The sequence below is a fragment of the Artibeus jamaicensis genome, unplaced genomic scaffold, assembly GCF_021234435.1.
Source record: "Artibeus jamaicensis isolate MK-2021 breed Jamaican fruit bat unplaced genomic scaffold, CSHL_Jam_final contig_519, whole genome shotgun sequence".
NCBI classification, from domain to species: domain Eukaryota; kingdom Metazoa; phylum Chordata; class Mammalia; order Chiroptera; family Phyllostomidae; genus Artibeus; species Artibeus jamaicensis.
In genome coordinates, this window is record NW_026521871.1 from 59097961 (window position 1) to 59124189 (window position 26229).

Below are 26229 nucleotides of genomic sequence, written 5' to 3' on the forward strand. Positions count from 1 at the left end.
CGAGCGCCATGGCACACGCTTATCCCAGACGCTCCACAGCGGCACCAAGTCACGGGAAGCCATCAACCTCCGTCCCTGCGCGGGGAAGGCCGGTGTGAGGGGACCTGCCGGCGCGAACTCTGGGGCTGCCCAGGACACCTCACAGCGCAGCTCAAACCACCTTCTCCTCCAGGCAGACGGAGCCACCTTCCGGAACACTCGTCTCGCGACTATTTCCCCGCTCTCAGTGCCCAGACCAAGGTCCCTCACTGTCACCTTGTTCCCACCTTTGGGCCCCAACAGAAAAGTGTTGAGGGCAGTTTCCCTCCCGGGGAAACAGCCTGAAATCTGCCCTGCGCATCCCTGGAGGGGGGCACGGGCTTCCGAATGCCATCTGCTGAGAGACAGTCGTCCCCTCCATTCGCTGAACAGAGTTTATTTTCTTGTCCCGCAGGGCCCCGTGGGCCTCGTAGAAGTTACTGGAAGAACCAGTTTGGGAGGAAACTACCAACTAGCTCAGGTTTTTCCAACAGAGCTGCATCTTTGCCAGCCAGCGTGCCCAAGGCCTCCCGCACGGGGGGGTCTCGTCCCCAACACTCCCGAGGGCTCCAGGCTTGTCCCGGGAGGTTGGCTTCACACCCAGTCACAACCTGGGGAACGGCTGGGATCGCCCCGCTGCTCTCGGCACCCGACCAGAAGATGTTCGGGCAGCTGAGCGCCCGTTCTGTCCACGGGAGGAGTTTCTAGGGGGTCTTGCCCTCCCGATCCTGGAGGGCGGGTGCCCACATCCCGGAGCTTCCGGTGGCACCCCTTCCTCTGACTCGGAGCAGACGCCTCCCCACCCAAAGGCCTTGGAGGCCTCCCTGGGTTTCCTCCCCACTCTCTTCGGGGGCGAAGTCGGCAGCAGAGACGCGCTTTCTCCGCAACAGTGAAGGCAGGTCACGCGTATCGATCGGCCGTGGCGCAGGTGCGGTTCTGCTCCGCGGTCTCCCAGGCGGGGTTGGCAGTCAGGTGAGCCCGCTGCCACGGTCACTCGTCTCCCTCCGAGACTCCCGGCCCGGCCTGGCTCCTCGGCCTCCCGCCCGCTGACCCCTCCTCCTCCTCCGCAGCCCAAGTGCCTTCCCCACGCCGCCTCCCTGGGAAGGTCGTTTCTGGTCTTTCACGCAGCCTGCACCGCGCGCCCTTGCTCTGCTCCAGGTAACATGCTTACATGTAGGGGGAAGTGTGCATACATGTGCACACACGTACACGTGGAACACACCTATGTGTGTGTGGGTGTGATAGTCTGCTCACTTTCTTAGCTTATCTTGGTTCACGGAGCCCCCGACTTCGCTGCACCCCAGAAGCGGCCGATTCTTCAGCAGGGTTTGGGGGTCTGCTCCGGCCCAGGCTGGGCGAGGCTCGGGAACGCAGCGGGGTTAATCCAGATGCTCTCGCTGGTTTCCAGAGCTCGTGGCCTGCTAGAGAAAAAATTAGTCCGGGAGCACGTAAAAGGTACAAAGACATAATGGTCATCTGGGGGATGACCTCGTCCGCGGGCCCAGGGAAGTGGCCGGAATCTGACAGTGGAGGAAACGAGAACCAGACTCGGAGCCATTTCTGCAGAGGCCCCAAGATGAGACCACACGTGACAGTGACGAGCGGAAGGCTGGTGTGACCAGAGACCAGCCAATGGGGTGGGGTCCGCAAGCCTCAGGACATCGGTCAGCACCACCCCAGTGGGGGAAAATGGCTCGGACAGCCCCTCTGCGTGACATCACAGGGGTGGTGACAGGACTCCACAGTCACGGCTGCAGTTGCAGGTTGGCTCCCGTGGTCCCCAAAGTGGTCTCCACACCCCAGGTTCCCCTTCATGGGACCTCTCCGTGGCTCCTGGCCCGTCAGCACTGCCCACTCCTCCAGAAGGCCTGTGTGTGCCAACAAGCAGGGCATGGGCTCCGCTCCGAGCCCCTCCCAGAGAGAAGGGACCTGCTGGCCCTTCAGACCAGGCGTCCATCACAGATCATGGAGATCGGGCAGCGGCCATGGCGACCAGGGAAGAGCCTGGTACCTCTGGCTCCTTCGCCTCACTCCCCACATTGCAGGACGGGCTCTGCTCCAAGCAGCTTCCTGGGCCACGCTTCTCAAACCCTTGTGTTGAAAAGGGGCCTTGCAATTTAAAATAATACTAATAACATGAGCTGCAAAGTGTCCTGGGTCTCCCTGCCCCGGACCGCCCACGGGTCCCTGTGGGAACAGCTCACCCACGACGTCTCACAGAAGCGAAGCCAGGATGCAGGCAGGGGTGAGGAATGGCGGTTGAAGGGGTACGCGTGTACACACACACGTACAGCATGAGAGACCTGGCGTGTGTATTTCTGGTCCATGAACTCAGATGAATTGCATGTCCACATCCACAAAAATCATACCGCTGATGGATGACACTCGGAGACGGAGTCGTGGCCTCCACGCTTGTCCCTCGGGCTCAGCGTCCCCACCCCCACCGTGCCACATGGCCCCCAGGCTGGAGGCGGCCCCGGACCCCCGCCGCACCTCCCTTGTCCTCCGAACACTGGACTGCAGCGTTCTGAAGTTTGCCATCGGCCCTTCGGGAACAAGTGACCCCTCTCACACCTGTGAGCCAAGACCGGGAAAGCGCCTACTGCGCACCAGGGGCACGTGCCGTGGGTGGCACAGATGCAGGAGTTGAGGGAAAGGGGAGATGGTGCAGGGTGGGCACCGGGGGCAATGCCGATCCTGGGGTGGGGCCATGGACAAGCAGCCTTCCTCGTTCTCACTTCTCGGCTCCAGTGACGCCTTTCCTGAGACTCTCCTGCAGCTCCTGTTGCAGCCACAGCCGCCGTTTACCCCGCCCGTGTCCCGGGAGCGGGTCTCACCTGGGCACCTGTGCCGCCCAGCAGGGCCTGTGACCCCGGCAGGTGGGCTCCCACCTGGCTCGCAGGGCCCAGCGTGTGGAAGGCACCTGCTGGCCGGCACTCCTCACTGATGACTCGGGGGCGCACGGACCTGGAGCTCGGCTTCTGCACAGAAGCCCACGGCGACCACACCAACGTTCTCCCATAAAATCTGGTTGTTCTCGGGTCGCACACGCCTCTCCCAGGCTCCAAATGGAAGACCAGTGGGTTTCTCGTTTCTCGTTCACTGTTTCCAGTTGAAGGGAAATAGTCTCGTACCTACTTTCTGTTTTCTCCAAACCGCCACACCATGTGTTTTGGAAAGTATTGCCCACTTATTTGACGAAAGAATCTCCCAAGTCAGCTCTACCATCCAGTGGCGCTGGGTGAGGTCCTGGTGGGCCGTGGGGGGCGGTGGGAATGGGCACCCGACGGGTGCGTGTGGAAACATTTCATTCTCTATTTCCTGAGACGACATGGTTTCCTGGCCTTGACAGTTGCCAGCTTAAGGCAACAGTGTGTTTAAAACCTTGCTGTGTATTTGGGGGAAATGCGACCACCATGCGCTCATCGGTCTAATTTGCATTTCCTTTAGAATCTCTCTTCTACAAGACGGAGGCCTCAAAATAGCCAACGTGACCAAAGCTGACGCGGGGACTTACACCTGCTTCGCGGAGAACCGCTTCGGGACAGCCAACGACTCCACGCGCCTGGTGGTCACAGGTGGGTGGGTGGGCACGGGCCGTGCCCTCTGGAGACGGTGGGGGGCGGGGGGCGGCGAGTCCCGGGGAGAAAGAGCAGAGACCGAGTGCAACTGCCGAGCTGGAGACACACAGCGAGCGCAGGTTTAGGAAAAGGCGGGGCAGGAAGGGTGCGGCCGGCAGGTGGGAGGAGCCTGGGAGGGTTGGGGAGGCGGAAGTGGCAGAGAGGCGGGCGCGGGGGGGCGGGCGCGGGGGGGCGGGCGCTGCCGCCGCTGAGTGGATGAAGTGGGAAGAGGGGGGACGTGGGCCGGGGGAGCCTTGATGGGGTGGGCAGACGGGCTCCGATTTAGATCAGCACACACGTGTGCGTGTCCAAACATACTCTGACTTAGGCCAGCACAGATGTATGCTTGTACAAACACACACTCTTAGATCAGCACATATGTGTGTCCAAAGACACATACTCTTAGACCAGCATGTGCATGTCCAAACACATGCTCCAACTTAGATCTGCACACGTGTACATGCCTAAACACACGCACTCTGACTTAGATCAGCACTTATGTGTGTGTCCAAACACACACATTCTGACTTAGACCAGCACACACATGCTCCAACTTAGATCAGCACATACATGTGTGTCCAAACACATGCTCCGACTCAGACTAGCACATGTGTGTACATGTCCAAACACACACGCTCCGACTCAGACCAGCAGTCTGCCTGTAAAAGTCGCTTTCGTCAAAACAAGATGGTGACATTCTGCCCGAACCTTGTCGCCCCAGAGCCCACGCGGATCACGGTGGCGCCACCCGACATGGACGTGGCCGTGGGCGAGAGCGTGCTCCTGCCCTGCCAGGCGCGGCACGACCCCCTGCTGCGTGCGGCCTTCACCTGGTACTTCAACGGGGCCCTCGCGGACCTCGGCGGGGCCGGGTCCCACCTGGAGAAGGTCGGCGGGGTAAGTCCTGAGCCCTCCTTCTGCAGACGCGCTGCTCGGGCCCTGGTGTGTGGAGAGGCCGCTGGTTACACGCATGGGCAGCTCCGGAAATGCCTGTCACCCACATGACTCGGGGCTCCCAGGTCTGGTGGGACTGAGCAGAGTCCTCAGAATCACCAGGAAGTGAGCACATCCACTGCCCCCTGGAACTCGCGGTTTCAGTTAAACTCGGCGTCCGAGACCACGCCGTCCCTGACGGTTCTGTCGCTGGCAGCCCACGGGAGGGACAGCGTCCCCACACGGTGTTTACCATCCCATGACAAGCTGACCAGGAAGCCCCTCGGTCTCAGTGAGTCCCACCTCCTTCGCAGCCAGTCCCCACGACGGCACCAACCTGAGCCGTGGCATGGCCGTGTCCCAGGCACACAGACTGAGGGTTTGAAACATGTTTTTACGTGCCCGACGCTACTGAGTGGTGAGCGCCATCATTGAGACTCAAGCAAAACACAGATGCTTTCCAGTGGTCCATTGTCTCCTCCTTTGTGACGGTTCCACCCGGCCGAGAATTAATCAGGAAGGCCAGTGGGTTAGAGCATCATCCAGATATGCCAAGGTTGCAGGTTCGATTCCCTGTCAGGGCACAGGCCAGAGCCAACCAGTGAATATGTCAATGAGTGGAGCAGCAAATCAGGTTTCTCTCTGTCTGCCTGTCTCTCAAATCAGTCAATCAGTTAATAAATTTAAACAAGAAGAACTGCAGTTTCGAGGAGGGAGGGATGGAGACTTTGTGGAGAATCGACCATGAGGTGGCACCTGGTGTTGGTGATGCACCGCCTCCCCGTGGCTGCAGCCGGACCAGCAGATTGCAGAGCAGGGTCTCAGAACCAGCTGCATCCGCCGGTCGGGGAGTCTGCTCTTGGCCGGGCCAGCCCCTGTCTCCGTCACCACAGGCCGTGACATGATTGGAGCAGCCGGGACCCAGGTTCAGACTCACCTGCGAGCCTGGGTTCCACTGCCTGCAACACTGGACTGTCTGTACCCCCTTTTCTTGTGTCTTTTGCACAGTTTCTAGAATTTTCCACGTTCCTCCCATCATGCAGTGTTGCAGACTTTCTGAGGGCTCTTTGCTCCTGGAGAGACCACTTGTCGGAAATGGGGGCAAGTCTGACAAGTACAGGGAACAGGGGACCACTCTGCCCCCGACAGGGAGGGGGCCGGTCCCTGCCGGTGCTGCTATGTGGATGCCGGTGTCCTTAACAGCGTCACCGAGAAGTCACTCACGTGCCACATGGTGCAGCCACTCAATGTGAGCAGCCGGGTGTTTGGGGTACAGTCACTGAATTTTGCATCCGTCACCAAAGTCCATTGCAGAATATTTTAATTCCTTCAAAAGGAGGCCCCAGGCCCTGTGCCCGGAACTGCCCCACGCCAGCTCTAGACGACCTCCGCTCTCCGTGTGTCTGCGTGTGTCTGCGTGTTTGCCTGCCGGGCGTTTCCCATCCACACGGCCCATAGTGCCGGCAGTGGCCTCGCCTTGGGGTTGAAGGCAGACGGGGCCCCGCACGGGGGCACCGGCACCACTGTGAACCTGCCTTTGCTCATGGAGCTCAGCGTCGTCCTGAAACTCAAGGGCCCCCCAGCCTGCCATCTCCCCAGTTCCAGGGGCTGTGGGTTTGTCTGTGACGTCCCTTCTCTGCTGGGCCCAAGAAGAGGTGTTGGTTTTCTCGTTGGTTCAGCTCTTTTCCTCCTGTCCGGGTGCAGCCAGGACACTCGGCTGCTTTGGTGCTGACTGGCAACGAGCCCGGGGGGTGAGCCCAGGTTGCGTTTGGGGGGTGCTCGCCTTTTTATCGTTGAGTTGAAGTTGTTACACTGGCTGAGATTTTATGCTCCAGTTTCAGAAAGAAATTCATTCACTTTTCAAGACATAATGTTTTATTGCACCATTTAATTGATGTGAACATGAATGAGGAAGTGAAGGATGAACAGTTTAGGCAATTTAAAACGTGGCAGTCAAAATCAGGGACTTTTTTATCACAGTAAAAGCTGACTTTTAAGCTGTGTTTCTTATACTGCCTTTAAACTTTTAGATCATGCTTTTCACCAGAAAGTAGTCTGATGATCGTCGTCCTTCACACCGAACCTAGTTTCTGTCCCCTTCAGCGAGACGGGAGATGAGAAGTGTGCCCGGGAGGCGTCGAGACGGCCGTGGGGCACCCGGTCTCTGGTCGTGGCCGATCAGCCTGAGCCCTCACGGGCTCCCACTCGGCTGCTGAGGGGAAGGGGGTGTCCAGGCCAGACCTGGGGGGCTTTCGGTTTTTGTTACAATCACTCAGAACAATCCTGCGGGGAGGAGTGTTGGTGAGCAACCCCCCTCGCTCACTGTGGGCCCTTCATCAGACCTGTGGGGGGAGCCGAGGAAAAAGCCGGGGTGAGGGACCTCCTCACGCACAGCCTGCCCCCCGATGGGGCAGAAGGGCAGGGAGGGGGCCCAGAGCAGGTGCACACCCAAGGTTTGCAACACGGGCGGCGACTCCTTCTTTGCCCACACGTCCTTCCTGACGACAGGCACACGCCTCTGCAGGGGACACTCTTAGGGAGGGACTGGTGCGAACGTCCCGTCTCCTTAGGTGATGAAACAGCTTCCAGGGTGGCTGCCCGCCCACACGCCCACCCGCTTCCCTGGCGATAACACGGCCAGTGGCCCCACGTCGGGAGCAAGACCTCTGTGGCCCCGTTCATCCTGGGGTTCCTGCACGGGGCCTGTGCCCGGTGACATTGCTTCCTCTTTACTAAACTTCCTGGATCCGTAAGAACAACTCCTTCCCACGTGGATACCTGTCCTCTGACTGGGCTTCCGGTCCTGAATCAGCACCGAGAGGCGTCAGCGTGAGGGAGGGACCCCTGGGAAAAGTACAGCACCGAGGGGTTTTCCTGAGCGAGGGACACAGGCGGGGGTCCCTCCTGGCTTTTGCTGCATTTTCTTTGATGGGGTCACCCAACACCAAGACGGTGGCTGATGAGTTATCACTGGTCCCTACAATTCTCGAATCTCCGTTAGCCCTGTCTGCTCCGCGCTGTGCAGCGTGAAGGAAAGATCGTCACATCCTGTCTCCCCAAAGGTCAAACCCACTGCAGGAAGCTGGAGTGGTACGTTCGCCAGCTGGCCACGGGGTCCCTCTCGCCACCTGTCAAACCGAAATTGAAGAAGCGGAGCCGCGTGCCCGGAGGGCGCACGCTCGGATCCCAGGTCTCACAGAGAGCACGTTCCGGGCCCTGCACCCAGGTGCCTCCAACACTGCTGAACGGCCCGGGAAGAAGAGTGACTGCCGCCGCCATCGGTGCCTCGGTCGAGTTTGGCAGCAACATTGCTCCTTTGCTGGACGCAGAGATTCCCACGGAAATCAGAGTCCAGCTGCTGCCAGTGGACAGAGCCCCTGAAACCTGACAGCTTTCTACGGGGCAGCAAGCAGGGAGGATTCCGTTTGGGGGCAAACTTCTAAATAGCGCTGGGTGGGAGGCGGAGAGGGCGAGGGAAAACCGAAGTTCAATGTGGCAGCAATGACATTGCTAAGCGTTTCTGGATTGTCGTTGAATGACAGCCCTCAGTCACCTCACATCTGCCTCCTCCCGGGACCCGGCGGGCTGGCCTGCAGAGAGGGTGCGGCCCGTGGGGCGGCCCGAGGGTTGAGGCCACAGGCACGGAGTTACCCCACGGGGGATCGCAGGGATTGCCCCAGAGCTGGCCGGCAGAACCCATCTGCGCACGGGTCCTAGGAAACCTGAGTCACACTCTTTTTTTCATAAGCAAGATAAACACAGTTGCTTCCTCTTCTGTGCCGGCTTAGAGACGTTGCCGTAAGTGATCACTTTGAACGGCTCTGCTATTCGAACCGTTTTATGTCAGTCTGTGCTTTTACTGGCACACGATGCTGGCCTGCAGTCAGTCATTCTGCAAACGTGGTTTTACGTTCGTCTAAAATGAAGACAATTAGAAGCTGAGCTTTGCGAACCAGCCACGTGGGCTCCGGTGACTGGCTCCAAGGCACCAGAAGCCTCTCGCTGGACAGCCGGTCCCTTTAGGGCTGGAAACGTTCTAATTCCTCCGTGTGAGGGGTTCTCGTTCACGGTGCCTACGTTCTGCAGTGAAGCCGAATCCAGCGGCTTTGGTGTGTAAGGCCCGGTGGGGCCGGACCACGGCAGCCCCTCTTCTCGGGAGTTTTGCTCAGAGATGGGGCACGGAGAAGGGAGGGAGCAGGTGCTGAGCGTGGGTGTGCAGACCAGAGTCACCGGCGGAAGGAGAGGACTCTGGGACTGCAGTCCGGCCCCTCCGCAGGCCGGTCGGGGTTCCCCGGCTCCGATGTCCACACATTCCGGCGGGTGCGTCTCCCCGACACAGTCTCACCCTGGGGTGCAGGCTCCGCCCGATGGGGGCGCACACAGCCTTCAGGGGCTGCACACTCGCGAAGCAGAAGCGAGCTCAGTGCGTGTTTGCCCAACAGAGCTCGTCGGGCGACGTGCTGATCCGAAACGTCCAGCTGAAGCACAGCGGCCAGTACGTCTGCGTGGTGCGGAGCAGCGTGGACAGCGCGTCGTCGGCCGCCGACCTCGTGGTCAGAGGTAGCCATCCACGCGCCCCGCCTCCGGCTGCAGGTCTCACCCGAGCCTCCCTCGTGCGGGAATCTCCGGGATGGGGAGCCTGGGGGCACACAGGTTCTGATGCCGACTCGTCCCCCGACCCCCCGAGAACGAGGCACAGTTGGGGTGAACACGGTCTCCTGGTAACGAGCAATCTCAGCCACTGCCCGGCCGGTGTGAGCATGGCAGTCACGCAGAAGTTGTGTCTGCTGTGGAAGGGAATGGTGACAGTGCCTGTGAGTGTGTGTGCATGTGTGTCTGTGTGTGCACGTGTGTGAGAGTGTGCCTGCACGTGTGTCTGCGTGTGCCGGAGTAAGCCAGGATCCGGTCCCCCAGGATGCCCGGGGTGAAGGATCTGAGCCGCTGTCCGAGGTGCTGATTTGCTCCCAGGCTGGGCAGGCCCCGCCCCAGAGAGCAGAGCAGCCCCGGCAGCTGGGGAGCCCACGCCCACACAGTGAGCGGGCGGAGGGACCGGCTGCCCAGCACAGGAGAGGACACTGCACGTGGACAGGAGCGGGAGTCCCGAGTGGGGGCCTCTGAGCCGGTGCTGTAGCCGTTGTGGGGTGTCCTGACCTCGGAGTTACTGCCTCACAATTTAATCTCTAACCACAGACCTGTGGCAGGGAGGGAGAGATGGGGGGGTGGGCCTTCCCGGGTGGTTGGAGACTGGGGGCCCTTGGAGGTGTGGAAGTGGCCCCGTGGCGTGGTCTTCCCTTCGGTGGGGGAGGACGGCGTGGCCACACAGCTCCCACCGCGGGTCCCCGGCCCCTGCAGGTTCCCCGGGGCCGCCCGAGGGCGTGAAGGTGGAGGAGATCACAGACACCACGGCCCAGCTGTCCTGGAAAGAAGGCACCGACAACCGCAGCCCCATCACCTCCTACTCCGTCCAGGCCAGGACCCCCTTCTCCGTGGGCTGGCAAACCGCCACCACAGGTACAGGGGCAGGCGGCCGCCGCCGGCACCGGGCAGCGCGCCTGGGCGGCGCCGAGCGCCACGGACCCTCACTCTCTGACCCGCCCCCGCGCAGTGCCCGGGCTCCTTGACGGCGACACCCGCACAGCCACTGTGGTCGAGCTGAGTCCGTGGGTGGAGTACGAGTTTCGGGTTGTAGCCAGCAACAGAATCGGAGGCGGAGAGCCCAGTTTACCCTCAGAAAAAGTAAGAACTGAAGAGGCAGGTTAGTGTTCTGTTTCCTGAGTAACGGGGTGGCAGGTCTCCCGGGTGTGGATCCCATGTCCTTCGGTGGTTCAGCCGCAACACTCCAGCGTGGCGATGACCCGACACCCCCATGGCAGGACTGGGGACGGCCGGGTGGCATCTGTCAGGCCTGATGCAGCATGGCACGGCCAGGAGTCCCGGGTGCCGCGGCGTTCATTGGGGAACGAGCACCATTTCATCACTTGTGGTGACAACCACTCCCGACACAGTCACCCTGTGGACCGGGGAGGTGCCGTTTGCATAGACGGGGGCCCTGGCGGGTGGGAGGGCAGTGACATCCGGAGCCAGCAGCTCGGGGACAAGCCGAGGCTGTCGCTGTGGAGGCACACATTGGCCCCGTAAGCGTTCAGTTGGGAGAGAATCGCTGTCCGCGTTCCCCACGTGGGGGGCTGCTCATAGTGACCACAACACCGGCTTACCATTCTGGAAGCGTCTGAGCGTGGCAGCTGTGCCCAGGGTCACGTCACTGAGGCGCCTGGTGTGACCAGGGGCTTTCCCTGCAAAGTCTGTGATGTTAAGTGGTATTAAGTAAAATGACATTTCAATACGTTCTCACATTGGTCTGTGAATGGAGCCAAGTAGGGGTCACAGTGTAGGTTTCAGCAATTTCAAGGACCCCGTTTTACCTGGAATGACACGGACCAATTGACGCCCGGTGTTGGGGACATAGGGGACCTTGTCTGAGAGGTGCTGTGCTCACTCACGTGACCCGTGGAGGGAGTGTCTGCTGTGGGCTCTGCACTTTCTCGACACCGTGGGCACAGCTGGACCCGGCCAGCTGGCGTTCTCGCGGTGCCCAGGGCTGCCCAGCCCAAAGCCTCTGAGCCCGTGAGAGAGCAGCGTCTGGCTGAGGGTTGGGAAGGGCAGCGGGTCACAGGACATGAGGGTTCGGGTCTGGGCACCTGTGTGTAAAGCCACCTTTGAGCCAAGGATTGCGTCATCCTTGGATCGTCCCCGGGGAATCACTTTCCTCGTGTTACGGACCTTCAGCCATTCGCTCCTGCCGGTTGAATCTTCGGTGACGTCATGCAAACACAAATGACGGGATGATGCCCCCGAGACAGACGCAGCTGACCCGTGAACAAGGCGGCGCACGGGCCCCGCGGGGTTGACGGCCCGGGTGGAGCCTTTGCCTCCCCAACAACTGCAGCTGCATCGCAGCTCCCACTGGGGACCGTGGGCGAGGAAGCACGAGGAAGCCGCTCGCTGCTGCGGGAGGCAGTAGTTCAGTGCGCACCGCTGGCCCCTGCACCTCAGGCGCCCCGACCGCTGTCAGAAATGGCCCAGGGCTCAGGGAGGAAAACCCGTGTCTGAGCCTGCATGTTCCCGGGTCAGATGTGCACACATAAGTGCATGCATCACCGATAGACTTACACATACGTGTAAAATGTGCCGGCGATGCAATTGCTTCAAACACCAGAAAAAGCCGGACGGCATCTTCTCCAAGGGCCTCACCCCTGTCTCTCTCGCCCTCAGCTCCAGAGGTGCCCCCTTCCGAGGTCAGCGGCGGAGGCGGAGGCCGGTCCGAGCTGGTGATAACCTGGGACGTAAGTGTTGGCCCCCCCCCGCTCCCCAGTGCTGGCTGTGTCCACAGCTGCTGGGACTCCCGGTGGCCACGGCTGCAGTCCTTCCAGCAGCTCAGGCTCTGAAAGCCCACCCTGTGCTCAGCACTGTTCCCACCATTCTGTGCATTTTTAAATTGCATCCTTGCAAAAATGTATAGACAAGACACGAAGGCACAGAGTCGATAAATAATTTGCCTGTGGCCATTGGGTTGGCAAACCAAGGGTCCTAGCTATTGACTGTCCAACTGGCCTTGTGGGTCTCCACACAGCTGTTGCCCCATCGCCGGTGACGGCCACCCACAGGGGACACACCTTTCATGGATGCTGGCAGGTGCTGGCCTCCTGGTCATCCTCTGAGCTGCTGCTTTCTGTCATAATTAGGGACAGCCTTAATGAACACGTTGAAAGCCAGAAGGCACTAACTACAATAGTCTGTATTATTTGAAGACGTTGAAAAAATGAAGAGATTCTGATGGAATGTCAGGAGGGATTTTGACACAATGCAAATACAGCTTTGCGTTTAACACACTGTTTTTATTTCCTTGTTTCCTAGTTTTACTTTTGGGGGCTTAATTATCATATCAGTGTGGGGATTAGATTATTCTTATTTGGCATGAGAGATGAGGTTATCCAATCACCATCATCACCATCATCGCCATCATCACCACCATCACCATGATCACCATCGCCATGACCATGACCCGCGCCAGCACCATCACCATTCAGGACTCAGACCTTGGCTTCAGGACGCTCCCAAGTCCCCGAGCCCTGAGAAGGGCCCCGCAGGCCCGGCTGAGAGAGCACCGTGCGTCTGCACCAGGACTTCCCCTGTCGTTTACGTGCCCGCTTCCACTCCAGCGCCACCCACACGCCGAGGACCACGGCTGCCTGTGCTTGGCCCTGTGTGGCAGTCGGGGCCGCTGACGGCTGTGTCTCTCCTCCCAGCCGGTCCCCGAAGAGCTGCAGAATGGGGAAGGCTTTGGGTACGTCGTCGCCTTCCGCCCACTGGGGGCCACCAGCTGGATCCAGGCCGTGGTCCCGTCCGCAGACACCCCCAGATACGTCTTCCGGAACGAGAGCATCCTGCCGTTCTCCCTGTACGAGGTCCGCGTGGGCGTGTACAACGACAAGGGGGAGGGGCCCTTCAGCCCCGTGACCACCGTGTTCTCCGCAGAGGAAGGTACGGGGGCACCTGGCCTGTCCGTCAGCTCCACCCACAGGCCCGCTGGCCTGTCCCTGAGCCGACTGCCTGGGGGTGGGAGGTGGGAGGTGGGAGGTGGGAGGAGGCGGTTCCCTGTGACTTCAGGTGTGTTCCTTCAGGTGCATGATGTGGGAGTCACAGGTTCCCAGGGCCACTCATCAACAGGAAACTCCAGGCAGTTAGAAGCATCACCCTGGGTGACAGTCTGTGTAGGGAACGTGCTGAGTCCCGGCTGTGACTCGGGAGGGGCACTGCCTGCTGAGCGTCCTCTTCCTGGCTCAGAGGAAGAGGTTCCCCGGGAAGCGCCCTGCTCTCCAGTGTTAGAGGCTCCACTGCCCTTGACCACAACTGTGACCGAGCAAGGGGCTGAGCGGGAGGGCGAGGCCATGACTTGGTGGAGGCCAGGCAGCCCAGGCCCAGCTTGGAGCTGTGCCCGGTGGGCACCCTTTACCTGGACCCAGCCTCCCCACTGCGTCCACCCCCACCCGGCATTGCCTCTCGTCACAAAGCATCGCAATGTCAGGAGCTGCTGGAGCCACAGCCGTCAGCAGGCGTTGGGTGCAACCGGCGGCTGATGCGACCTCCCAGGGCCTCTCCCAACCGGGCGACCTGCAGGGGCTGAGGGGGTCTTGTGCACACGTGGGGCAGTGGAAGCTGGTGACCGACACGGATAAACATGCCTCCATCGAGCCGACTCACCGAGCTGGCACGTTAACCACACCGAGCTGTGAAACACGCCGTCAGCTGTGTCCTTCGCGGCCACTGCTTGGCCCCTAAAGATGAGGACTCTGTTTCCCTTTGCCCCTCACAAGGACCCCTGTTTCTCTGAAACACAAACGTGTCACAGGCAGCTTTGCAGAGGAGAGCTGTCCTGCTCCCATCCAGACCCCGTTTCCGAGCAGCGCAGGGCTTTTGGGACCAGGACAGTTGGGGTCCGGGTCAGGTCCCAGTGAAGCAGGGGGTTCGTGGCACCCCGGCCCGGAGGGCGCCGTGGGGAGGGGAGATGCAGCCTTGACCCTTCCCACACCCACACTTCCCTTCTCCTGTGACCCCTCCTGCCACCCCAGAGGACTCGGTGACAAGTCCTTCAGTTCCAAGTGCCGGAAACAGAGGGTGTTTGTCTGTGAAACACCTGAAGGGTCTTTTGGGAATTTCTGGGGTCTCTCATGGAAGTGGAGGAAGAGTTAAACAGAAAGCCTCATCAAGAGCCTTCGTCAGCAAAGGCCTGGGCCCCCAAACGGGCTGTCCCCACAGCACGCCAGGCTGGGTCAGTGGGCCCTCAGCCCCCCTCGTCTTCCCAAACCAAGTTGTGAATTCCCAGGAGGAAAATCCAGGAGCCCAGCTTGGACCAGGGCGCTATCTGGGAACCCATCAGCCACGGCAGGGAGCAGGGTCGGCTAACGACAGGGTGGATTCCGGGGGAAGAGGGTCTCTGCTCAGGGCTGCGCCGAGGCGGGAGGGTCCCTGGGCTGGAGTCTGCTCAAGGGGCCCCTGACTGTGTGCACCCTGTGTGCACCCCTTCCAAGGGCGCCCCACCCAGGTCGGGGTGAGAGCGGCTGGGACCAGAGCAGCCCTCACCAGTGCAGAGGCGACGTCTGTAGCCTAAGACCGTTGTCGGGAAGTTGGGAAGCGATAGCCAGTAGCTTTAGTGGGTGTGGTGGGACCCAGGCAGGAGCCAGGAGAGGAGCAGCGGTGGGTGGGGAGCAGGAGGAAAAGGGAGGAGAAGTGGGAGTCCAGGGCCAGCCGGAGGGGGCGCCCAGGCCGCTGCGGCCTCTGAGCAGGGAGACAGTCGTGGCTCCAGTGCCGTCAGGTCCCCAGAAATGGATGTCGGCCGGTGCCTCTGTTTGCGTGTGACGGTTTGTGTTTTCACTGCCTGTTGTCGGAATTTTCCAATGTGCTGCCCAGCGCTGGGGACTTTGGTGGGCTTTTTAAACGCGCTCCCAGCATTGAATCGCACTTCCCCTTGTGTCCCCGAGCAGAGCCGGCAGCAGCGCCGCCGCGGGTCTCGGCAGAGAGCCTGTCCGCCTCGGAGATCGAGGTGTCCTGGGCCGCGGTGCCGTGGAAGCTGAGCAGCGGCCGCCTGCTCGGCTACGAGGTGAGTCCTGGGAAGGCCACCAGCTCGGCCCACGTTCGCCTGTGTGTTTTCGACAGCAGCCTCTCGGCCAAAGTCCGGCTTTTGTTGAAATTCTCCCAACACCTTGACCCGCACAAGCATCGTGGGTGTCGTTTGAGCCTGTGGGGCTCTCTGTCCCTTGTGCCAAATGGCACTGACCTGAGTGAGCGTGACAGAGAAAGGATCCGTCAGCAGCGTGGCGCTCACTGGTGTCCCGTGGACCTCGGTCATCAGATTTACCTGAATTTTCCGCTAAACATGAGCTCCCAGAACCGTCTGGATCCGCTGACCCCAGACACCCGGGCCTGGGTCTCGCTCGTGGACACTTCAGGCCACACGCGTGGGGACATCCATCAGTGTGTTAATCACAGGACACGGGCTGAGCTCTCCGGAGTCGGGAGCGCGGATCTGAGGAGGGAAAGACCGGCGATGGCAGGGCGGAGCAGCGGGCCACCCACACAGGGGCCCGGAGCCTGGGCTGGGAGCCCCTGCAGTCCCCTGGCTGTGCACCCGGGTGCCACGGACGGTGGCAGCCGGGGCTGCGCCCCACAGTGGGGAAACGGCTTCGCCGGGACAGGTGGGGGGACACGGCGAGCACACCTGTAACGGAGAGTGGCCCTGAGGCCACACCTGGGCCACATCCGGTCCTGCCACCTTGGGGCTCTGTTCTCGCACAGCCCTTGAGTGAGATGTTGGCGCTGTCTCCAAAGTCGTCACAATGAAGATGACGATAGTAAACTACCTCACAGCCACTGTCAAGCAGCCAGAAGAGACTCGAGGGCCTCCCCATTTGTGTTTCAAATTTGGAGCCTCGGGGTGGATCTCCCGGGCAGGGAATCTGACAGCCCGTGAAGTCACGTGGAAACCGCAGGGTCCGAGCGTGTGACTCGGCCGCGTTCCCCCTGCGCTGCCTGTGGTGGGAGGCAGGTGGGGGGCGGGTCTTCCCGGGGGTGAGTCCCGGGTGCAGCCTCGCAGGCGGCGCCTGCTCCCGAGCAGCCAGCGGCCGTCCACGGGGCCTGGTCCCAGTTCCGAAGGAGCAGCCGGCGCGTTTCTCTCCCCGGGCTCTCGGAAATGTGAAGAGAATGGAGACCAGCTCAGACGCAAGATGTCCTAACTGGGGACGTCTTCAGAAGTGGTTTATATAATTACACCGAGAAAAACATCGGTATCTGCAGCGTCACTCATGACGTAAACACCAACCTGGAAAACTGACGGTTCCGCAGGGCACGAAGCCCCAGTGGGGGGTGACTGCCTGGGCGCCGTCCCTCCCACGTGGCCTTGACCGGGTCGGACTCCCCCGTGAGGGCTGCACACGGGCCGGCTGCCCCTAGCGAGATGAGGTCCTCACTGAGGAGCTCATTTCCTGGGGCTGTGGCTGCGTCCCGGCCGAGCTGGCACGCCCCTGCGCCTGGGACAGAGGGGTGGGGTGCCGGCAACAGAGGGAGGCCGAGCTCAGAGCTCCTGGTGGGGGATGTGGGGGGGACCCCAGGGACCCAGTGTGCTGTCCACAGGCAGCGTCCTGAAACTCACTCTGGGTCCGGACCTTGGGAAATGGTGGGAACCGACGTCTGGACTTAGCAAGCAGCACAGACGAGCATGTTTCCCAGCACCTCTGCTGCCTCCCCCTCCACAGCTGCGCAGGGTGTGCTTGCTTCCCAGCAGCGTAACCGGAGTGGGAAAGAGACGGCACGTGCTGGAGGAGGTTTTGGAGAGAGTGCCAGTTCCACAGGGAAGGAAAGGCCTGCTGTTGCGCCCAGTTCCCTGCTGTCAGGCGAGGGGCCAGCTTCACCCTCGACCCAGCAGAAGAACGGAGGAGAATGGGAGAGCCCCTCCGGGCCCCCCAGACACGTTTGCAGAGACGGGAGCAGGCAGAGGCCAGGCGGCCCCAGCACAGCTGCGTGTCCCTGCCGCTCAGACACCCAGCCCCGCCTGCCCGGGGCGGGGTGGGGGGGGTGGTCAGAAGGCAAGAACGCCCTTCAGGCCTGGGCCCTCCCCGGCCCGAGAACTAAGCGAAAAGGAAGAAGAGGCCATAGATCTGATTTCTCTTCCAAAATATTTATCTCTTCCTGATATTTATTTAAATGCGGTCCAGCAGCTCAATTGAAATGCTCGTCTCTGAAAATCTATACATATAAACAGAATTATTTTAGCCCATTAAAGTAGCAGTCTAGACCTCATACCTGTACTTTAATGGCTAAAAAAGGTGCCGTTTTTCAACACATTATTTTTATAAACTGCGTTTCATTTTAAGTCTAAATTAAGTGCAGTCTCAGCCGTAGTGACATTAAGGACTCTTCCTGGAGGCTGTTTGTCTCCGGAACGGCCGAACCCCTCGCAGCAATAGCAGTCGCATTTTACACCCTGACGTCCTCCAGTCTGTTTCTGTTCACTCTCACACGTGAGGACACACTGGTTTTGTGGTCTCTCATCCAGAAAGGGGAGCTCCTACATGTCAGGGTGTCAGTCCAAGTGTGTCAACCTCCATCCCGAGATATCGAGCCTGGTGTTCCACCGGCCTCTGAAAATGTAACAGAAACTGCGCAGATTGGCACCGCAGAGGTTTTGGTCTTACACCGTCTGAGGGGCACAAGGTGTGAGTGCTGTGTGGTTGGTGGTTCGTCCCCTACCGGGTCCAGTTTGTAAATCACTCACACACGGGTGTGCGTTTGCAGGAAGAAACAGTATCATTCAGGGCCGGTCCTACGGGCGGCTCCGGGCGTCCACCGGGCCTTGGGAAGGTGCCCCCCCCGTGGGGCAGGGGGTCTGCGGCACCCGCGTGATGAATGGCAGGAAGCTGTGCTCCGCACCGAGCCTGTGGGTTTCCCCCGCGCCGCCCGACTTCCCAGCACCCGCGGGCGACCTGCGTCATTCAGTGCAGTTCTGAGGCTGCGTCTGTGGGCAGGTGCCCAGCGTGAAAATCCCCGGGTCTCGTCAGTTCTGGGAAATTCTCAGCCGTTTTCCCTCTGTTGCCTTTCCCCGGATCTCGCCTTCTGGTTGGAACGTTCACGGCGTCCGCAGAGCCCTTTACCTGCGCCTTCACGGCGCGAACGTCTTCCTGCAGGGCCCAGGTTCTTTACTTACCGCCGATAGCCTTCAGTGGAGTGTCCCATGCGGATTTGAGTCTTTACCACTGACGTGGGCCTTCCCTGCGGTGGGCCTGCCGGTGGTGCAGGCGCATCTGAGGGTCCGCTGCGGATGCGTGTGCCCCCCCCCCCGCCCGCCGGCCTCCTGGTCCGCGGGCTCCTGTGCACTGAGATCTGCCTCTGCCGCCTCCTGGATCCGGCGCCTCCCGTGTCCGGCGGTGCCGCACTCTCACCCCACGCCTCCCTCTGCCCAGGGCCCGGCAGCTCCGGGCGCCTGCCCCACACTGTGGCCGTGCCTCTGAAGCCCCAGAGAGTGGGGGTCGCCTGCTGTTCTCTCCGAGCAGGACCAAGACGACAAATGGGTCTTGGACTTCGGCCACTCCTGGCTTTTCCTTCTTTGTGTAGAAAACAGTACCTAGCCTCACATGAATATTTTGGGGGAAATTTTCACAGAAATCTGGGATATCAAGGCCACTGCTTATTCTTTCTTTTAGTTTAATGCATATTCACGTGGTTTTTAAAGGAAAGCCAAGTAAGATTCTATAATCAGTTTTAACCAACACCACGTTCAGTGTGGCGGCATTTTCTCCCCGGTGAAGCATTTCCACTTGAACCTGAGAAGGAGACCTGAAATCATGTCCGGTTCTGCGCAGCAATCGGCCGCCGGAACCTCCAGCTCCTCCTGGGACGGACGCGTCGAAGGGCCTCGGGGTCTCCCCTTCCATTCTGCCCCCTGTGCGACAGCGTTTGGGGGCTTCCGATGAGGCGATTTCACAGGGAAAAGGGGGGACCACGGGTCGGAGCCCGGCTGGGGACCAGAGTGAGTGGCAGGACGACCCTGGTGGGGCCACATCACCCCCTCTGCTGCCCCCCGTCCCCACTGTCCCCGAGGGTCCTCGGAGCCCGTCGCTGTCAGACTGGCTCTCCGCCCCCATCCGTGCTGCACCTCAGGGCACACCCTCCAGGCCTCCTGCCACGCTCGATTGTGACCAGTGACCACACATCGTTCTTTGCTGACAACCAGGGGGCACGTCTGGGGGGGCGCTGTCTCCTCGTTCTGGCCCCGTGCCAGGCACCCTCACTGGCCTCGCTCACCGTCGGCACAGCCAGGACCCGCCCGAGTCCCAGCCCCACCCGCCGCGAGCTCAGTGGTGGCTTCGGAGCAGGCGCCCTGGCCTGTCGCTCTCGCCTTGCCGACCTGGTTTTCTCCCACAATGGCACGCGGGGTCTGTGATTTATGTGCTTTTCTTCTGGCTAAAACGTCGAGTTGTACTGTTAACTCAGTGCTTTAAAGCTGTGGAAACAACACGTTCGATTTTGCCCCGGTCGTCGCGGGGTTCACGTCCCTCTTACAGGAACTAGTGACTCCTTTCCAGGGAGACACAGACATGCAGTGCATACAAATGCATGTGCACACACGCATGTGCAAACATACACACACATGCACATACACACAGGGGGGAATGCTGGGCTGGTGTAACATAAGTGTGCTGGTTTGGGACCCCTGCTGAAATCCCCGAATTTGTACTTCGCTACTGATCTTTTTACAGAGCAAACTGATGGCTGTTCACTGAATAAAAAGCAGTAACTTCTGGTGTTTCCTCAGAGGACAGGTTTCACCCGACGCAGCCCACAGCCGCGTTTTGTTCAGCCCACACTGTCTGTGAGAAACGGAGCGAGCTCTGAGTTTGGGGCATTGCACCTTATGATCAGGGTTTCTGCTTTCTTTAAAAAACCACACACACAAAGAAAACCGCCCTCGCCCGGCCCCCCCCCCAATCAACCAGAGCCATGAGGCGACTCTGTCCCCACGGGCGGCCTGGCTGTCCCTCCTTCCACGGACGGAGCCCCGCAACCTCCCAACGCTGACGTGTGGGGACGTCACCACAGGGCAGTCGCTGGCTCCGTCACGGTCTTCTGTCCCCTGGTCCCTGCCCTGCCTGGGGGACAGGCCCCCGTCAGGGAGCTGCAGCAGAGCGTCCAGCGCTCTGGACCTGGCCTTGGCCCCGAGCGGCCGGGCAGGGCCCTCACTCCGCTGAAGTGGGCAGTTTCCCGTCCTGTCCCCTTGGTAACACGCGCCTCTCCTGGCGTGTCCTCTCCGAATTCTCCCGGTTTATCTGGGCACTTGTTCCTTGTCTGCCTCTGCGACACCCTTTCCGCTAACCCCATGCATGGCCCGGAGCCTGGGCGGCGCAGCGCACAGTAGGCGCCCCCTGAATACTTTCTCAGTCAATGAGGAGGACACGGGGCCCACAGCGCCCCCTGCAGTGGGAGTCCCCGGCCTGAAGGCGGCTCTGCCCGCTGTGCCCTCAGGTGCGGTACTGGAGCAGCGGCGAGGAGGGCCCGCCACGCAGGGTGACGGTGGCGGCCGGCAAGACCTCGGCCCGGCTCCACGGCCTGCGGAGCCACCGCGCGTACCACGCCGCCGTCCGGGCCTACAACAGCGCGGGCGCCGGGCCCTTCAGCGCCACGGTTAACGCCACGACCAAGAAGATGCGTATGTAGCTTCTGTGTGGGTCACGGCCGGGGGGGGGGGTGCAGGAGCGTGTGTCTGGGACAGACCGGCCTTGGCAGCCAGACCCACAGTCTCGAGCCACACGTGCCCTCCTGACGTCCCCAGGCCCTCGGGTTTGGCGTGAGGGGGTGTGCCCAAGTCCCCCCACCCCCGACCCGCCGAGTTGCTTTATCTTCATGTGTCTCTGCTCCAGGGAGGCGCCCCGCCCCCGCACTAACCTCCCCTTCCTCCCCCAGCCCCCAGCCAGCCGCCGGGCAACGTGGTCTGGAACGCCACGGACACGAAGGTGCTGCTGCGCTGGGAGCGGGTGCGGGCGGCGGAGAACGAGTCGGAGGTGACCGGCTACAAGGTGAGCGGCCCCTGGGCCCCGATTCCTTCTCCGCCCCCGGGCAGCCGGGCCGGGTCCTCCCTGCGCGGCGGCCCGGCTTCTTCCTGTAACGTGATTCTGCCGTGCCCGGGTCAACCTGTTTGGGGCCCGGGGTCAACCAAAGGGCCCTCTTCCAAAACATCTGATTCCTTAAGTGCACGTAAAGTGAGATAAGTCTGCTCACGGCGGATCGTGGAGAAAATGTGCATCATTTATGTTAGTTTGCTGTGTCTGATCCCGCCCGTGTGCAACGCTAAGAGCAATGTTGGGTCTTTGTGATCACACGGTCCTGTGTCCCCCGTCCGGGCGATGGGGCCGGACCCGCCCAACGCCCCACACAGCCCAGCCTGGCCCCCCCACAGTGACCTTCCCTCTGCCCAGCCTCCGGGCCTGAGGACTTGGTGACCTTGCCACGGGCCAGCCTCTCTGGACAGAGCTGTGACAAACTGAATAAGGTCACAGCCGCAGGCTCTGTGAGAGCACGGGAGCCCGCCCGTGGCGAGCACACGTGTCCCGTGTTCCAGGTTTTCTACAGGACGAGCGGCCAGGACAGCGTGCGGGTGCTGAGCACCAACGGGACCTCGGCCGAGCTGCGGCTGCCCGTGGAGGAGGGGGGCTACATCATCCATGTGCGGGCCACCACGGACGGAGGGGACGGCGCCAGCAGCGAGCCCGTCAGGGTCCCTCGGATGACCAGTAAGGCTGGAGGGGCACCTCCGTGTCTGCAGCATCCCTGTCGGGACCCCCGTCCACGGTCCTCCCACCACACGTTTGTGGGGGCGCCAGGGAGGTTTGGGGGCAGGGGGTGAGGCGGGAGTCGTGCAGAATTAGGAGAAACATAAAAGCCGGAAGATAGAAAATTTAGCCAGTATTTAGCAAAACTGTGAATTTGCATTTTCCCCCCACATGCTGAGCCTAAATTTGCCTTTGGATTGGGTGTAGACACAGAATTCCTTAGGGGCCGCATCGAACCCACAAACCATTTAAGATTCTTAATATTCAGGTTATTTGCTTTCTAGAAATGATAGTCACTTCTTACCGATTCCTTTTAAAAGTGAAAAAATAACTTTATTAAGGTCATAAACCACTTGGCCAGACCAAAACACCTAAAAAAATTCCTTGTTTCTGCTTTCAAATGAGGTTCACACTAACTTTCCCTTTAAAAACTCAAATGCGACCTGTTTCATCGTGGGAACCCGCTATCAGAGGCTGGGCAGATAAACAGGCGTGGATTTGTGTTTTATCAGTGACACTGATGGAGAAAATTTTATATTTTCTTCTAAATCTCAAATCTGGAGTTTTCAGGCCTCAGGCTGAGTACAGCTGACCCTTGACCTGCACAGGTTTGCCCCTTGACCTGAGCGGGTTCACTTGCGAGCGGGCTTTTTCACCCTGGGCACAGTGGGCCCTTCGCGGCCCTGGGTCAGCGTTTGCAGGCCCACCCGCCCGTGGGTGAAGACGGAGTCCCTGTGCGTTTGGGGACCCGCGGGTGGGAGGCTGGCTGAACGTCCACTGGGGTCCAACTGCAGGGGAGGGGCGGCTGGCCCCACCGTCCGTTCTGCGGTTCTCAGTGACGTGAATGCCCGAGTTCCCTGCCTTTCCCGAGCTCCGCCGCAGCCCCATGTCCGGCACTGAAGGCTGAAGCCTGCCCCTCGGCCTTGGAGAGCTCGGTGCAGACTCGCTGGCTGACAGAGAGGGGGACTTGGGGGGACGTGCAGGAGAGTGTCTCTGTGTGTGACCACAGAGACCGCGGAGCTCAAACAGCTCACCGGCCGCACGCAGACGAGAACTCTTCATCTCGGAACGGGGGTGGGGGTCCACGGCAGGGACCCGCCAACGCCCGGGTGGGCGGCAGAGAGGCCCGGAAGGGCACGTGCTGGGAGCCAGACCGGGAGCGAGCCGATGGCGATGGTGATGGTTTTAAGATGGTGCCGACACGCCGTCTCGTTCTGAGGACACCGCAAGGGGCAGAGTGGAGGTTCTAGGGCGGCCCAGCGAGTGTTCGATGGAACGGGCTCTAGGCCTCGGTGGGGCCAGACGCCCCTCGAGCTGGAGGGCGGAGGAGTCAGGAGCCGCCCCGTCCGCTGATGCCGGCCGTCCACTCTGACGGTGCGGACAAGGCCTCCTCTGAGGAGACGGGCTGTGGTTGCTTTTGCCTTGTGTTAAAGGTGACGTCTTATTAATCGTGTGTCTAAAAGGTATGCAATAGAGACAAACGCAGGTCTCTCAAATTCTTACCCAGTGAAGCATCAAACCCTTGACTCAAAATCCCTAAGTTGTTTTTTCAGCTTAACGTTAGATAACGTAGATGAACAAAGCCTAGAGCTGTTTAAGAAAACTACACCGGTGTTTTCCTACATACGCTCGGCAACCAGCACAGGCAGGGGGGCTGATCCCGCGTGCGGCCCCAGGGAGCCGGGCTGTGGCCCCGGTTTGGGAGGAAAACGCTCCTTCCGCCCGAGCGCGGATGCCGGTGTGACCCGCGCTAACGAGCCGTTTCTTGTCCTTGGCAGGCTCGGATGCGCGGGGGTCCACGTCCGCCCTGCCGAACGCCCACCCCGTGGCCAGCTGCCTGCCGCTGGCCCTGCTCTTCGCTGGCCGCGCCCCGTGGTGACGGCGACTCTTTCCAGCCATTTCCCGGGAAGTTGATTGGTTACAAAAAAGTGCTTTCATGAGATGCGGTGATTATGCATGTGTTTTTCCAACTCTGTATTTTTAACTTTCTACGTAGGAATGATACGAATATAACTTCAAATGCAGTGCATCCTCCAGGAGACTCTGAAATGCCTTAATACTTGACATAAACCAAAGGACTTTCCATGTTACGAACTCGGACTTCCGACACGGATGAGCTCCAGCCGCCGCGTCGAGCGCTGCCTGTGGGTGAAGGCCCCCACGCCACCACGAGGAGACTCGCAGTTATTGTTTTGATCGATGTAGAAATGCTCATGTAGTCCCCCGCCACAGCGGCGGTGTTGGGAAGGCCAACTCAGGGTCACGCCGAAGGGGTCACAGATGCGTCTGAACCGCCCTGGTGGGGAGCGTGCTCACGTGATTCACAGAAGGGCTGGGGGGCCCGGGCCCGGGAGGTCGGGGTGCTGTGGGTCCCGGCTGGGGTTTGGCCCGGGTCTCTCTCTGCCGCTCCACCCACTGGAGGGGGCCGCGTGGCCTGCTCACCTGCGTGTGCCCTGGAGCTCCCCGTACCCGTGCCGAAGGAAGTGGGCGGGGGCCTGGCTGACCCTCGCGCCCGGCCTGTGCGGAGGTTCACGTGAAGGGACGCGTCAGGCCTGGGGAGCAGGCAGCTTTAGGAAGCCTCCATTCCATTCTGGATGGTGCTTTCTTGTTTCATTCAACGATATGAATATCGAAACAATCTCACTTCATCCTTTCTCAAAAATAAGGGAAAATGATAAAAATGAATTGTTTCCCTCACACCTGTGAGCAAGCTTTCAGGTTTATGAACACACGGTGGAAAGAATAAGGAAGGCCCAAATCTCAACCCAAACATTGGGCAAAATTCGCACGATTGTTCATTCCCCACCTCTGATTCCGTTCGGAGACCCTCTCTGTTTTAGATGACAGGGACGGCTTTTTAATGAAACCCAGCCGGCCCCCCGCGTGAGTCTGGCGGGTGTTTTCGTTTCCGGTTAAGTCTGTAACAGAACCGGGCGACGCGGCCGGCTTCGATGTGTGCAGCTCGGCCCTGCAGCGCTTGGTGTTCAAAGCGTCCCCGCAGCCTGGCTCCGCAGCATGCGTAATGAACCCACGGACGCTGCGGTTCGTGCAAGACATTGCAAAATCAATTTTGTGCCTCTTTTTTTTTTTTTTACCAACATCACATTTTGCAGAAGCTCGTGGTTCTCTGCAAAATTAGCACTGAAGCCAGAATTTCATGCATCAGGAAGAACAGAGCGTCGCTTTACATTTAGAGATTACATTTGAGATGAAGTCGGTATATGCAAAGGAGAAAAATCGTCACGGCTTTCTCTGCAAGGTCTGTACATACTGTATATAGCTAGGGAATCCTGACCATCGCTGCTTCCAGTCAGACGGGGAGACGCTGTCTGCAGCACCCGCATTTCACGTGCTGTCTCCTCAGTGCCAGCTCCTCCAGTCCCCGTGCTCGTCACCTTCAACCCGGTCGCTCGGTGTCACGGCGCTTCCAGCAGTTTATCTCCGTGAGATCCGTACTTTGTTTCATATTGAAAAGTATGCAAAGTATCTTTAAATTCCTGTGCGTGTATCCTATGGTTATCTGTATGTACTATTTTCTATTATTCTAATAAATTTATAACAGTCAACCGCCGGTGCCTGATGAACTGTGGTACAGTGAAAAAGAACGTGGGCAGGGGAAATAGGAGGGATAACCACCGTTTTCAGCCAACTTTTAGTCTTTCCATATCTCACAGGACGTTTTGTACTTACTTGGGGCCCTGGCCAGTAAGTACCCCATATGCCAAGGTTTTGAGTTTGGTCCCCAGTCAGGGCACATACGAGAATCAACCAGTGAATGCATAGAGAAGTGGAACAATGAATCGATATTTCTCTTTCTCTAAAAAAATCAATGAATACAATTTTTTAGAAAACTACTTGTGCACCCTACTGACCGAGTGAAATCGGCGTCTGAGGCTGGGCCCTCTGTGTCCGGCTGGGGGGGAGGGGGAGGGGCGAGGCAGGGGTCTCAACAGGAGGAACCCGGCACCTGGCTGACCCCGCCCTGCTGGGCTTGGCGGCCGCGCCCCCGTCTCTGACGAGTATTCTCTTAGGGCGAACATCCGTCCGTCACGTCCTCTGTGGGCTTTGTCACTGGAGTCAGAGTTTGAGCCTTGTTTTTAAACAAGGCTCATGGCATCAGAGACTCTAAATATTTGGAGAATGTACCAGAGGAAGGTGAGTGTCTCCTCAGTCATGAGTTTCAAATGTCCCTGTCAAGGTCAGGAGAGTTGGAGCTAGAATAACGACAATCATTTTCTTACGTGAAAACCCAAAGATGTATTTCGAGGCAGGAGACTCAAGTG

The 26229-nt window shown here is 59.9% G+C and overlaps 1 protein-coding gene across 1 annotated transcript in view; it reads left to right on the forward strand.

Annotated features, from left to right (window-relative positions):
* Positions 1 to 23825, forward strand: part of LOC119036657 (contactin-3-like) — an 82112-nt gene extending 58287 nt beyond the window's left edge. Inside the window, exons 11-22 of the mRNA XM_053669292.1 lie at positions 3469 to 3596; positions 4360 to 4535; positions 9014 to 9131; positions 9924 to 10082; positions 10177 to 10326; positions 11844 to 11914; positions 12878 to 13112; positions 15113 to 15228; positions 20643 to 20826; positions 21081 to 21193; positions 21736 to 21907; positions 23725 to 23825. Coding sequence (XP_053525267.1) covers positions 3469 to 3596; positions 4360 to 4535; positions 9014 to 9131; positions 9924 to 10082; positions 10177 to 10326; positions 11844 to 11914; positions 12878 to 13112; positions 15113 to 15228; positions 20643 to 20826; positions 21081 to 21193; positions 21736 to 21907; positions 23725 to 23825 — 1723 coding nt within the window. The remainder of the gene's footprint in view (positions 1 to 3468; positions 3597 to 4359; positions 4536 to 9013; positions 9132 to 9923; positions 10083 to 10176; positions 10327 to 11843; positions 11915 to 12877; positions 13113 to 15112; positions 15229 to 20642; positions 20827 to 21080; positions 21194 to 21735; positions 21908 to 23724) is intronic.
* The last annotated feature ends 2404 nt before the right edge of the window (positions 23826 to 26229 follow it).